A 15,691-nucleotide genomic window follows, 5' to 3' on the forward strand; every position below is an offset into this window, starting at 1 on the left:
TTGTGTGTCTGCAATGATCCACTTTTGAGATTTCTCTCTTCTTTGAGTTAGGGCAACTATGGATTTGGCATAAATAAAACTGGGGTGAGGGAGGCTTGCCCCTGCATTGAGGATTTGGGAGAGCTTGATCCCCCTGCAAAAAAACAATAAAAGTTGATTTTTACCTCTTTCTGTGTTTTGGGCATATTTCTATCCTTTTAGCTCATCATCTTTCTAGAAATTGGAGTTTCATAGCAGAATGGTTAGCAAGTTATTGTATATGTAACATCACTCCTTTCTTATGTGGCCCAATGTTTGGCAATGATCTCAGGTATATCACTTTAATACAAGGTGCTGGCAGTGATTTCAGCAAACTATTAAACTATCATTTTATAAGATTTGTCATTTTTTCATAGACCTTGCTAACTTATGAAAACCTAACACAACAATGCAGAACAAATGTACATAATATTTCACTAAACTTTTCTTACAGTTGGTTTTCTAAGCTGTTGAAATGTTCTGGTTTTGGTTAAATGTATGCAATTTTGACCAAAATATCACAGCTGAAAGTTGTTTTTTTACCTGTATCACTGAAGTGATTAGTATTCCTTTGTCAATGGTTTAGGTGCACATGTACGGCATTCTTTTGAGGTTAGGAATACAGTATTAATGAGAACCTGTGTGCACATCACAGCATTCGCATATGTGCCACCTTTACTCTAGAGCTTTTGTACTCCTTCAGGAATATAAGCAAGAATATAAGACAAAACAAGTATTTCAGAGGAAAGTAGACAGGTCATCCTTATATGAAAAGGTAAGCAGCTTTATGAGGAAAACAGGACAAAAATGCATTCATATTTATTAATGCAATACAAGAAATACAAAAACTATACTACATTAATTTGATATTCACTATGCCTATTTTTTTTAAATGTAATCAGATGGATAATATTTTCTGGAGCATATGAAGAGTACAGGAAGAGGCATCTGCAGTGAATCATGAATGTGACTGCTTTCCAAATTAAGGAACAGGAAATGTACTGCTATTCAGAGTTGAACAGATCTTGCACAAAGCGTTTTCATTCATTTGCTGTACAAGTTGTATTGTATATTCTGTTTTCTGTTGGCACTGTTCTTACAATAACTGGAAATGTAATGGTAATTATCTCAATATGTCACTTCAAACAGCTCCAATCTCCTACACATTTTTTAATTCTGTCTTTAGCCACTGCTGATTTTCTGTTAGGCTTAACGGTATTACCTTTTAGTGCCGTCAGAGCCATTGATACCTGTTGGTATTTTGGGGATGCATTTTGTACATTTCACACCAGTTTGGATGGAACCATTTGTATAACATCGATCCTTCATTTGTGTATTATAGCTATAGACCGCTACTTTGCAATTACATATCCACTCATTTATCCCATAAAATTTACTGCATGCAGCACAGCTTTAATAATCACATTTGTGTGGATTGTTTCTTTAACTTATACATTTTCCTTGCTTTATTCAGGAGCTAATAAAGAGGGGTTAGAGGAAATTATTGCAGCTACAAGCTGCAAAGGTAGTTGCCAAATTCTGATTAATGCAAAATGGGGGTTAGTTAACTTGCTTCTGTTTTTCATTCCTTTTTCTCTAATGGCCTGGATGTACACTAGAATATTTATGGTGGTGAGAAACCAAGCAAGACTGATAGAAAGCTTAACAGATGAGACATTTGCTGCACATAATTACAACAGCAGAGTTGCAAAAAGAGAGAGAAAGGCTGCAAAAACTTTAGGCATTGCAATGGTAGCATTTGTCATTTGTTGGCTTCCATTTTTTATAGCAAGTATACTTGATAGTTACCTGAATTTTATCCTCCCACCATTTGCTTTTGATATTATCTTGGGAATTAGTTACTTTAACTCTGCACTCAATCCTTTAATTTATGCAATGTTTTATCCATGGTTTCGAAAATCAATAAAGCTAATTCTGTCTTGTAAAGTTTTTACTGCTGATTGTTCTACAACAAACCTGTTTAACCAGTAACAAAAAGGAAATGACCAGTATTTTCAACTTGACTTGTTAGCTTTAGAAATTAATAGTAAGCTTACAGTCATCATATTAATACACAGGAATGTATGATTTAGATACATCTTTTTCACCTAAAGGTAAAATGCAGCTGGTTGTTAGATCGCCTTACTATTAATGTATATGTAAGATAATTTTGCAGTTATGTTTGGAAATGTTACATTTTGGAACCTCAGCCTATTTTTATTCAACACATTGACAATTATAAAATACGTTTATAAATGCAATCCTGATGATATGGGGTGGTTCTCTTCTCTTTGTTTTCAGAGATCTTTGAATGGTTTTAAAAACATGCATTATTTCATGTTCAGGGCAGAATTAGGAATAGTATCGTAAAGTTATTTCACAATTACAAAACATTCATTAGGGAAACAGATGAAATCCCAAAGAAAGTCATCTGGGGAAGAATGATGCTGGGTTTCAAAACTGCAATGAATATGAGTAACAACAGCAAGCATAATGGAAGAGAGGGGTAATACAATGATAAGATAAGCTTGCAGGGTTTAATGAAGGGAAGTTTGCCTGTTGGACTTGATTAAAGGTCATAAAATACTTTTACTTTTCATTTTTTGTGATTTGCAAAATCTGTATTAACAGCTGAAAGTATAAAGAAAAACTGTGATGATTTTCTGTGTATTTCTAATGGTTTCTAAGTGATATTCCCAACAAAAACAAATCACAAGAAAATTTCCAGTTACACTCTTATCTTGAATGCCAAAAACGTCTTACTTTCTTCTCTGTCTTATGGATAAGGTTAGCATCTTTTGACGCAGATGCTCAGTTTTTCTCTTGTATATGTTTTCTTAGGAGGTACCTCTGTGGCAGAATAAGCCATTGCAGGAAAATCAGAAACTATCTTCTTCATTACTCCAGCAAAGCATGCATTGTTTATGATTCAAACTATTTAAATGAAAACGTGCTGTGAAATCCAGTCTAATTCTTATAAAGATGATGCAAGTAATTTTATACTATTTTACTATATTTAATTTCATTTAACATGTATCCACAATGTGCAATGCCTAACACATTTATAAAAAAATGTGAAAAAGGGACATTTTCATCATTCAGAACAAATCAAATAGAATGAGTAATTTGTGCCGACAAAATACTAAAAAGTATATTGTTTCCTTCTATTTAGTTAACCTCAGTCCACAAGGCTAAGTCTCAGCTTGCCTTTATTATTGTCAGATGCAGTGTATATTTGGAAAGTTGCAGTGGACAAATTATTGTTATTAAATAACTGTATCAAAAAATGTCAGATAACTACACACACACACACACACACACACACACACAATGTCACAGATTATTACGTATTAAATGAACTGCTCACAGCTCAATGACTATATAAAACTACTTTGAAAAGCCAGACCTAATGCTATACCAGATTGTTATGGGTATGCTACACTATTCCCAGAAGGGAGAATGAATGCTCTACCAAATTGGTATGCTTATACTAAAATATGCCAAGGAGGTATACTTTTATGCTATATCAGATTGCTATGGGTATGCTATGTTTTTCTAAAAAGGGAGACCTAATGTTACATCAGATTGATTTACCTTATTCTAGGTACAAAAGATGGAGAACAGTATATATCATAATATCTGGTATAATAAGAGCACTTATTTATTTTATTTTATTTCATTATATTTGTTTACTGGGTAATGTCCAACTGGGACAGGGGCCCATTTTCAGTGGAGACCTGGGGAGAAAACCTCCACAGTATTACATACAACAATGACTCAAACAATACAGGAATTTATAAACTATGAGTGTTAGACCAAATACAGGCAATAGTACAGACAAACAATTGCCTTACCTTATAGAACTGCATTCTTTAAACATTTTTCATATTTTCTAAAACAGGAGCTGTGCAAGTCTGATGCTTGGACTAAAACAAATTTGATGTCTACTTTTTATTTAAAAGTACTTTTTTCCCTTTTCTCATGGTGGCTCTGTAGTTACACATAGGGAGTGTAAGAGAGTGTAAGGTGGCTATGTGTAATAATTTAGCGATACTCTATGAATGGGCACGAATAATGCAGGATTTACCCATGGTCAGTCTGGTCTGATCATTAGGATGAAGCATAATTGATTAAACAAAGCCAAATGTGGATAAATACTGTTACCCACACCCACTTGTGGATTATAGATATAAAACAATTACATTATTTAGTGAAGTAAAAAAACTTACCTTTTCTAGATAACATACCTGTAAAAGTAGACTTTAGTGCTCTTGTGCTGATTCCTGGGAATCTGGGCATGCACTAAATCTGTAAACACCTGCATAACACATTACATTTCTGCACTTTTTTAAGGAATAAAGAATCCTTTAGTGGTGCCTTCTATGCAACTGTATTCAAGTACTGCAGATTTTATGGAGGTTTCTTTTGCGCAGTATCTCCATGTCAATGGAACGAGCTCTATGCAGACTCAGCATCAAATGCCTATTGATTTTCTTTTCTTTTTTTGATAAAGTATTCTTCTCAAGAGAACAGTTTATTATTATGTGTGCAAAGTTTTTTTTTAATAGAGTGTCCATTTAGTGCACAGGAAAGTGAAAAATTGAACTTTAGTTGGTCTTCTTCCTGTTGGTATGGCTTTATTTACAAAGCTGACAGATTTGTCGACCCAGAATACATGTTTTTGAACAGGAGAAGGAACAGAAACCTGCTGTTTTTTGTCTGTGTTAATTTAATTGTAATTTAATACATGGTTGGTCAAAGTGTGTAAGCATATGTGTATGCGTGTGTGTGTGTGTATCTGTGTGTGTGTGTGTGTGTGTGTGTGTGTGTGTATCTGTGTGTGTGTGTGTGTGTGTGTGTGTGTGTGTGTGTGTGTGTGTGTGTGTGTGTGTGTGTGTGTGTGTGTGTGTGTGTGTGTGTGTGTGTGTGTGTGTCTATGTGTGCATATCAATCAAGTATCTATGACATTGCAGGACATTCCAATCTTTACATTGAATTTTCTCCCATGCTTAGAAAACTGTTATTTTTCAGCTTTGAAAGCAAATTCCAGTAGAAAGTGTGGTGATTCAAGAAGATGACAATAGCTGAACTTCTTTCTTCTGAAATATACCAGTTTCACTGGGCACACTGATTGGGTTGTCCAATTAGTGTGCACATTTTTGACTAAATAAATGCTTTTATTCTATAATCACCAATATGAAATATACATAAAATGAAATAAGTTGTACAAATAAAAACACAGCACTTTATTTATGAAACAGAGACAGTACAACTCAAGTCACTGGATGTTTCATATGTAATAGCACCTGCATATTTTCTGTCACTAGTTAAAAATTAAAAGCATCTCATTTATATTTTTTTCCATTTTGCAATATGTCAAAACATTTTACACTGTAATTTACAAGAGGCAAATCTGAATCACCTTTTCTTGCATCATTATATGGGTCTAGTTTGGTAGAACAAAATTCCACTTACCTGACTTTCAAAAGACAGAGACGAAAAACATGAAACTCCAGAAGATCAACCACTGGGAACAGTGACAGATCACTACAGGTATGTAATCCCTTGGCCAGCATGTTGACCTTTGCCCATTACCTCTGTGTTAGTGTGATCTCAGAGTTGGTATATTTAGCTAGGCAGGTGTGGGTATGGAGGTAAAGCTCCGACATGGGTGGGCTTTGTTTGCTTCAGTTTTAGTGTGTTTGCGGGGTTGGGCGAGCGGTTACATACCCATAGTGGCCTGTCAGTGTTCTGAGTGGTCAGTCTTCTGGCTTTTTGTTTTTTTTGTCTCAGTCTTTTGAAAGTCAGGTAAGTGTGATTTCTTTCTATTGAAGTAGACCCCATTATACATACTTTTACTGCTATATTCTAGCCACACTGGGCGCAGTTCCATATTATACATACTTTTATTACTATTTTGTATCCACAGCGGGTGCAGTTATTTATTTATTTATTTGACATTTGTTTATCTGGGTGGTCTGACTGGATCTGTAGAACATACTTTTGTTTGTATTTTCTAGCCACACTGGGTGCAGTTCCTACTTTGGGATTTGACCTGTCGAAATTCATTGTGTTTGTGCACCTCTGATCTTCCAACAGAGGATGTTCTCTGTCTATTGAAAGTATAAAGAAAAATATGACTATTTCCTCTGTATTACTAATGTTTTCTAAGTGATACCTCCCTTACAGGTCCTTTCTGTCTTTTATAGAAGATTTATGGTGATGGGTAAGTAAATTATATGCATGCAGAAGATAAGTTATTTTTGTATCATTTTAATTATGTCCTCTTTACTGACAATCTAGCTCATGCTATACTCCCATGTAAACTAGTTAAGTGCAATCTAGAACATTTGTAAAGAACATTTCTCATAATTATTATTGAAAAAGAGATGTTACACATTGAAACTGTTGTTCAGAATGTTATCAAGTATGATTATATATTCTTTGACAAAAACTGTGAATAACAAACTCATGCATAAAATAAATGTAGCATGCAATTATTCTTGCAGAAGTCAAGTTTTCAGAAAAACTGAATGTAAAACATTAAAAGTCATCATTGACATTGCTAGTCATGAATAGATGGTAAACATCAGCTCATCAGCTTTTGATATGAGACCCCAAATAACAAGGCTTGATAATTCAGCCTTAAGTTTGCTCAGTTATTTCTGACCAATAAGTAGTAGACAGTTGTCATGTATGGTTTCCCAGGAAGTAGCAGCTCTTGGTTGATACTGTACCCCAGTCAAAGTCACATGCAAAAGATTCAAATGCTTGGTTATGGGAACAGCACTTCAACTGCATTAGAATGCCTAGACTTGTGAGATGGGTTACCGAAGAAGATGAGTGTGGCTTTATAGATGAAGAGTGTGGAAGCTGATATTCAATGCCTTTGTCAAGGCAGAATTGAAGAATAAGGTAAGTAATACTCATCTTCACTGTGAAGACTATGATAGGATGCTCAAATATTTTGACTGTGATAAGAGTTACCATTCTGGTAAGAGCATCATTTTTTTCTGATTACTGTTGCTACAATACAGTGGTCATGCTGGGCTGAGTGTACACTTATCCGTCTGTTTTTGCAAATACTTCTGAGACTTTGTGTGACATTCTGTACCCAAGTACAGTGAGGGAAGACCAAGGAAAAGGATGTTCTAATTAACTATGGCACATGGAGAGAGAGAGAGAGAGAGGGAGAGAGAAAAAGAGAGAGAACTTCCAATCAAGGAACATGACATGAGTGGCATAGAGAAGAGAAATAGTTAAGATGGACCCATAGAAAGACAAACATGGTAGGCAAGAAACATCAAACCAGAAGGATAGGCAATAAGGTAGAGATAGGGTTTTTGGGAGAGAAAGTACAGTAGAGGGGGCTTGAAGAAGGAGCAGTGGTGATCAGAATGGTTGACCCAAAGGAGATTAATATTGAGAAAGGCAGATGAGTCTAGGAAACATCATTGCTACAGAGAAATGACTGCATTTTAGAATGGCTTTGTAATGGAAATAAATGATTAAGGAAGAGCTGAGATTTGGAACAATAAGTGGATTTTCAGTTAGGGTGGAGATGGGTGGCAAAAGATGAATTAGAGTAAGGGGTGATAAGTTATGGATATAAGGGGAAAGGGAAGATGAGGCGTAGGGATTCTCTCAATGTAGCAGAAGGGTCTGGCACATCATTGCAGGACTGATCCAAGAAACACTGCTGTTACTAGGCATTCCCAACCAAATGACACAGTGAGCCTAGCACTTCAGTATGGGCATATAAGTGGCATTTGGCATAATGCTGGTGAAGATTGGAATGAATTATTAAAATGCAAGAGGTGTAGATGGTAGACAATAGCAAGGAAGGTTTATCAGGTAGGTCTAAATGTGTAACGTATAATGTAGTGGGAACTGAATTAAACATTGTGCTACATAAATTTGCTAAGCTGAACAAAGAGGTTGGGGCAGGTTTGGATTTGCCATGGAATATTACACTGAAGGGAAAGGCAGCAGTAAACTCAATTTTGTGAGATGTGGGTGAAAAAGAAATGTGTTTTTTGTAATGTTTTTGTATTCTAGTTTTTATTTATTTTTTGTATTCATCTAGATGTTCGTCTTAATACAATGCAATTGTGAGTGCTGAAGATAATATTATATAACTCATTGATAGCATCCAGACCAGATTTATTTGAGCCATTGAGGACAGTACTGCAGTATATTTCCCTGAAAATATCAAATGTTTCATCAAAGATCCCATGAGAAATTGACTAGGAAGAACAGGTTTGTAATCAAGTTTGACATTACTCATAAGTTAAAAATGACTTATAATGAGCTGCATTAATTACAGCAGATATAACCATAAGCAAGTAAAGCAAATATCATTATCTCAGGGATTCGTAGGGTGGTCTAATGGGTAAGGTGTTTGTTTTACAAACACAAGGTGCAGGGTTTGAGTATCACAAGGGATAATTGACTAGGCTTAAAATGGCTTGCAAGGGCAGATAGCCTAATACTAATCTAATCTATTAGTGTGACATATAATATATTGCTACACCTTGTCTGGGTTATGTATTATTTTATTCAAAATGTTTTCAGTAAATAAGGTGATTAATATCTGCGGACATTTCTTTTATGTCAAGTAGTTTATTGGGTCACTGTTTCTGTAATTGAAATCACACATGATTTTTTATTCGTATTTTATCATGTCCAAGTTCTACTTAGATTTCTTCTAAGAATACCAGTGCATGCATACTTCATTGAATATACTATAAACTAAATGTTTAGTGATTAATGATTCTAAACCTCATTTTCTGAAGTTAAAACTCATGAATATGTTCTTGAATTATCAAACATTTTTAGAGCTTATTGAAGAAGAGTTTATTCAAAACTAGATGATCTGTCCAACCAATCATTTCTAACCAGACATATTGATAAGTGGCAAGATTATAAAAAGTAATGATTTTTCCATTGGTTGAAATTTTCTGTACCTGATGTCTTTGTTGGAGAATTTAGCTCTGCCTTAGAATTCTGTGATATAATTTGCCTAAAGCAATATTACAAAATAAAGGGTCTATATTACCAGAGTGAAACTCCTTTTGAGCGAATACCAAAACACGGACATGAATTGCGCGAACTGCGAGAATACCAAGCTCACTAAACCGTGAAATTTTAAATCTCGAACTGTCATAGTCGGCCAACCCCACCTCCCGCTACATACTACCTACCCAAACCAAATAAATAAACCACATACATACACTAACCAAACCCTACTTCTAACCCTAAAGTAAAGCACCAAAACCCTAGCTCTAACCCTAAACTAAACCCCACATACACAACTATCTATGTACTATCCTTAACCCCTCCCTAACCCTAAGGTCCGTAACTACCACACACTTACTCTATGAAAATATAAACAAACAAAATAAATAATCCACATACATACATTTACTAAAACCCTACTCCCAACCCTACAGTAAATCTTACATACATTAACTATCTATGCACTTACCTTAACCCGCACCCTAACCCTAAGGTCCATAACTATTGCACACATATCTTATGGAGCTATACCACAGATGGGCCAACCATGGTAATTCGACATTTCCAAATTCACGGTTTTGAACGTTCACTGTAATGCCGGTTTGCGCAATGCGTGTCGACGTTTACAGATTTGCTTAAACGGACTTTCGTTCTTGTAATAGGGAACCAAAATAAACATGGCCTAGATGTCTCAATGGATGATCTTCAAAATGTCATATTTAATAAACATGATTATATCAATTTTCTTGTGCTAAAATAGATGCTCATATTTTCCAAGCCAGTGACGTTCTCATATAAATTAGATCTGACTCTGGTTTATGGTGACCAAGCTTTTTTGTTGTTCTACTTGGAGAAATTAGATTTATGTCTTACAAATAGTAAAGTATGGACCTGTCTTTAGAATTCTGCTTTGCAATGCTTTCCCTCTAAACATACTTTACACTCAGTCCATGATCTATTTGTAATGTTTATTTAACTCCTGTAAAAAGAGCTTCCTGCCTTCCAGTTTTCCTTTAGCTTGTTCTATACAGAAAAGCCGTAATGCTGCTTTACTGCCTGTGTTTTCAATTTCTCTTTCTTCCCCTCTTTCCTTCCTGTTTTTTAGTCTTTACCCCAGTATTCCTGTCCTTCATCAGGCCTTTCCACCATTCTTTTCATCTACCAGACAATCTTCGGATTTTATTTGTGCACGGGCTGAATGGACGACAGCAACTGCTTCCATGGGGGCAGATTTTGACTTATGGTCTACTCTCTTGTCCCTCCCCCTCCACTATATCTATCATGGAGTCATCAGAGAGCTGCTGTTCTTTTCTCTTCATGGACCATAAATCCTCTCAGGGAGCACAGAGTTGAAAGTTCATCCTTCCCCCAGCATACACTTGCCCATTCCTCCCTGCCAGTGCCCCACACATCTGAGCTACAAATTAAACCAAGGTCAAGGCTGTAGTTAGGACAGTATCCCTCTATGACATGGTACTGGCTCAGCAAATATCTTAATTTTTCCTTCCCCCCCATACTTTATAGACTTATTTCAACAGTAAAATACCATCTCTCAATAATTAACATGATAGCTTGCTTTGAGCAGAACAAGCAAGTATGATTAGTTAATGGTCATAGTACTCATTTCCTTAGTTAAATGTTATGTTAATAAACCATAGACATGTCTGCATTAAATACTTGTTGTCATGTTTTCTCTGGGTCTATATCAGTTCATCAAAACCCAACTTCTGTGAACAGCCATTCATTGCACACAAATCAGCGAATGGCCATTCATCAACTGTTCACATCAGCAAATGTTTTTCCCATGGAATGAGCTAGTTGGCCAACATGTGGAAAGTTGCCATTTCCCCCACTGTAGTGCGGTCTCACAGTTGGTATACATGAGTAGGGGGTGTGGGGGTTGTGGGTGTATGTGTCACTCAGTATGTTAGGCAACTAACTCACTTCCCTGGGAAAAACATTCACTGATGTGAACGTTTGATGAATGGCAACTCACTGAAGTTGGGTTTCCACTGATATAGACTTGTTTTCTCTATACATGCAGAAGTATTTAAATGTATGCAAATTTTCAAGTGAATGTAAGACATTTGCAGTAAACTTTCTGCAAAACTCATTTGCATATTTTATAAGCCTGAATTTAGTAATCAATCTCAGAATGTACATTTTTTTTTTTGGGGGGGGGTTCTGTGGTCATCTGATTACCTTTTAAAGAACAGTACTCATGTGAATGTACCTAAGAACTGGTTATATTTGTTACAGGCACAATTATTCCATGCTTTGTTTCTCAACCTCCATTTCTTTATTTCTAAACACTCATTAATTCCTACTGATTTATTGTTATTCTTTGGAAAGTCATTGTATACTTGGCCTGTAGAAATACTTAAGAAGTTTATTCATCATATTTTTTATTCCTTTGTTTTTACTTTGTTTAAAATATTTTTAATAAAAAGACATTTGACAAAAGGAAATTGACTACGAGGACTGCAGATTTATTGAATTTTACAGCCTGGAACTTATTCAAGGAAATCCTCTTTTTCAATATATGATCTAAAAATATTAAGAAGGCTATTTTAATATTATATCCACTACCAATAATATTTACTATTGTATATATTCTTGGATAATGGGTTTTAGATGGCACAACCACCTAAGTATGTGTTATGAATTTTGGATATTTTTTACCAGTTTTCTTATAGACCACATTCAGAGCAAATGCTTCTAAGCTGCCTGTTTTATTGTTTAAATATTTGACATTTAGCAAAGGCTGCCTTGTCCTTTTAAGTTTGCATACTTGTTATTTCTTTTAAGGACTAGAAAATAAAAAACAAAGACAAACTAGTTCAACTAACATAAACTACAAGGCAAATGGAAAAAGTCTGATGAAGTTTAAGACTACTTAAACGAAAGCGCTCATAATACTTTAATAATATATCCGGTTCTAGGAAGCGTCCATTTGCCTTCCCATTTATGTTAGTTAAAGGATTAGAAAATGTTCTTAGGAGTATAAATTGCTGCTCATTACTTATACGTATGGGAAGGTTGAAATCCATCAGTTGTAAACCACACTGGTGGACTGCACTTCTCATTCCTGGCAGACAAGCATTAAACCCCCTATGATATCAATCAATTGCATACATAATAGATGATTCAGTTTTTGAATTTTGAAAAAAAAGATTATGAGCACTGCAGAGAGCCCTTCTTGCTAACTTGAAAGACTAAAACAATACTAACTTCATTAATTTTAATCATACTTTGACTCAGGATTGAGGTTCATTCCCATCATGGTATTAGAAACCCAAAAGACTTAGAGAAATTAAAAAGCGAGATGCTTCAACTTTATTTTAATATGCAGGTGACATAGGAGGGGACTGAGATTTCACTCAGCAGATATGGCTCTTTGCTTGATAATCCCAATGTATCTGCTACATAATCAGTTGGATGATACCCATCGGTTGTCCCATCCAGTCTCCATATTGTAACTATCATTAATGCCAAGAAGTCCTTCATTTTGGCCACAATTGGATATATCACTGTCATAAACTCCTTATATATCTCACTAAGGTATGCAGCTGTTTTAGGCACAATGAACTCAACAATAACTAGGCTGCTTTTGTTGTTGCCAGGTCACAGTGCTTGCTTTATGGGATTTTGATTTAGTAATCGATGCACTTTTCTGAATGAACACCGCTGCCTCACCTTATCAAAAGCCTAGTGGCTGCCTGTCTATGCCAAAGCCAATCCCTACTTGGATTTCTTGTCCTCAAACTACTTCACCAAGATACAACCTCTTTTCTTGCAATGAAACTTATGCTAACTACTCCAACCTATAACCTCAGAAATTAATCAGAATGTGTCCCCATCTTTTGATCTTCAAATAACAAACTACATTTACCTAGTAATAGCTCCTTACAACCTGCCAGTAAATCATGGCAATCTCTTCTTCAAGAGTTAGCTAATTCCCAGACTGGATGGTCCAGTGGTGCAGCAGTTAGCATTGTTGCTTCACAGCAAGACGTTCTCTGGTTCAATTCTTGGCTGGGGTGCCTTCTGTGCTGAGTCTGCATGTCCTCCCTACATTTCTGTGGGTTTCCTGATTTCCTCCCATGTTACAAAGACATGTATCTGGAGAGTTTCTCCTTGGGCCTCTGCTGAAAAGTGGCTTCATTCCACGTTGGACTTTCCGGTAAACAAATGTTAAACAAATAAAAAATAAATGCTCATCCTTAAGGTGTCAATACAAATACTTTCTACTAACGTAGTACAAATGCAACTGCCTATCACTAGGGCATATCACTAGGGTATATCACATGACCCTTTACACTCAGTTTTTTCAGCATGTACCCACCACTTCACCTCAGTGCATTTACCACTATTTCTACTTATCTATATTTGGTATACCTAAGACACTCAAGAATGTTACAGGTCTTCCTCTTAGACTAATTGTAGCTGGTGCTGGATCCAAAACCTACACCGTTACCATGTTTGTTGACAGGAAACTTAAATCACTTCTTGGACTATGCAACCACATACTATTAGGTTCATGGGATTATTTGGCTAAGATGACAAACACATTTTTTAACCCCACTATTTGCTAGTTACTACTGATTAGTTACTACTGATGTCCAAGATTTGTTCTCCATCATTCCACATACTCTAGGATTAGAATAGTGTAAGGACATTTTAATTGAGTATGACTTTTTGAGCACCAGTGAGTTAAAATTGACAATGGAATGTTTGGAGCTAGTGCTATATAATAATTGTACATACGTTTATGTGGAGTACTACAAACAAATGAGTGGAATAGCTATGGGGGCTGCTTGTGCCCCTTTGTTTGCCAATATAGTGTTATTGTATTGGGAGAAAATTATTTTGTTTAATTCTTCATATTACAGGTTTATTGTCTCTTATTTGCATTTCTTAGATAATATTATTATAAACAGGAAAGGGACAAAGAAAGAATTGCATGAGTTTTTTGGATATATTAACACTACAACTGATTTTCTGAAATTTACTTGTAATATTGGATGTAATGAAATCCATTATTTGGATGTCACATTGATTAAGGACTTGACCAACAATAGGTTTAAATTTAAGCTGTATAGAGAAGATCATTTTTCAAAATCATATTTATATTGTAGCAGTAACCATCCTTTCCATCAGAAGAGGAGTATACTAAAAGGGCAAATGTTTCGAGCTGCTGTATGATCTCTATATATGAAGATCTGGTAGATGGAGTTAAGTTATATTGAAGGGCCCTTTTTGTGTCGAGGTTATCCTGAACTTTTAGTTAAGCATTTTAAGAGAGAAGTATTGGAAGGATGGGTACCAGGTTTGTCTCCCTTTTGGGCAACAGTGAGATAATTTTTATGATGTTAGTTTGAAGTAAGAATCATAGTAAATATAAAAGTGGACATGAGAGTGTAAGGCCAGGATGGAAAAAGGTAATGATAATAGGCCCCTTGTACTGAAGCACAACCAGGATACAGACGGTATTCAAAAAATAGTGACAGAATATGCCTAATAGCTCGAAGGTGTTTTCAAAACCATTACTGTTTACTCATAGAAGGGGCATAACATTAAGAATATTTTGGAAGAAGACACCAAAAAAGAAAAGGCCATGAACAATCATAGGAATAATGGAACATATAGATGCGGAATGTACCATCAATGTAAATATATGGCACATTGTGGAGATCTGAATGTTTCTAGTACTGAAATGACCCTAAAGGCTAATAGGTATTTTACTTGTTCTTCAAGAGAGGTTGTGCACATAACTTACTGCCATTATTATGTGGGGATGACTGAAAGAGCTTTAAAAGGGAGGTTTTATGAGCAGTGCTAAGAGACTAAGAAAATGGTTGAATCTAATGCACTGTTTAGGCATTCTCAAAATTAAGAACATAAAACTCCACTGCCAATCATGAGCGGACAGATGATCCGCTGTGGCAACCCCTAATTGGGAAAAGCTGGAAGAAGAAGAAGAAGTAGTTATAGTAGTTTTCTTTTCTGAGTCTTGGTGCAGGTGATCCCAGCCCACGGGGTGGGTAATGGGAGATGCTGCTCAAATACCAGGAATTGCTCTGACAATTACACTAGAATGCGGGTGCCCCACTGACTGAGTCTTATTGGTCAACTGTCCCTAGGTCCAGTTTTGAAAAATGCGAGCTGCTAGGCTGTAATTTTGAGTTGTTTTGCTTAGTGATAAGACCATATTTTGAGTATGTAATAATTTGTATTGGTACAATTTTTTTTATGATAAATCATGAAATGTTACTAAAAATTAGAAATGCAATTAACTATGATGTTTTACGTTTGTTTCTTAGATGTGAACATTTTGTAAGTTTCAGTAATTTTTATAGGAGGAATCTTGATTTTAATAGTTTAAGTATGAATCCGAGGTAATAGGAAATAATGTAGATCTCAAGAACTGATTGCATTCTGTTTTATGACTATAAATTAAGTATTGAATATCTGGTTGTTATTCTGATGAGGTCTCTAATACAAGATGAAAGTGCTCAATAAATAACTTATTTCTGGACACTTTTGCCTTTGAGTTTATTGTTTCTATGTGGGAATTCATTGAAAAGGTGTTTTATTACATTACTAGTTCTTTCTCTGTCCTCCGGTTAGTGAACAGCTTGTTTGGTGTATGAAA

The 15,691-nt window shown here is 35.5% G+C and overlaps 1 protein-coding gene across 1 annotated transcript; it reads left to right on the plus strand.

Moving 5' to 3' along the window:
• The first annotated feature begins 978 nt into the window (after window positions 1-978).
• LOC122808536 (trace amine-associated receptor 7a-like) lies at window positions 979-2,010 on the plus strand. Its single transcript, XM_044079490.1, has one exon. It carries the CDS (start codon window positions 979-981, stop codon window positions 2,008-2,010), a length of 1,032 nt encoding a protein of 343 aa, XP_043935425.1.
• Window positions 2,011-15,691: the final 13,681 nt, after the last annotated feature.

The sequence above is a fragment of the Protopterus annectens genome, chromosome 8.part0 (assembly GCF_019279795.1).
Source record: "Protopterus annectens isolate FY-2018-M chromosome 8.part0, PAN1.0, whole genome shotgun sequence".
In the NCBI taxonomy this organism is placed as follows: Eukaryota; Metazoa; Chordata; order Ceratodontiformes; family Protopteridae; genus Protopterus; species Protopterus annectens.

Bases quoted from the DNA above. Each gene is read 5' to 3' on its own strand.
- LOC122808536 (XM_044079490.1), top strand. From the start codon at position 979: ATGAATGTGACTGCTTTCCAAATTAAGGAACAGGAAATGTACTGCTAT.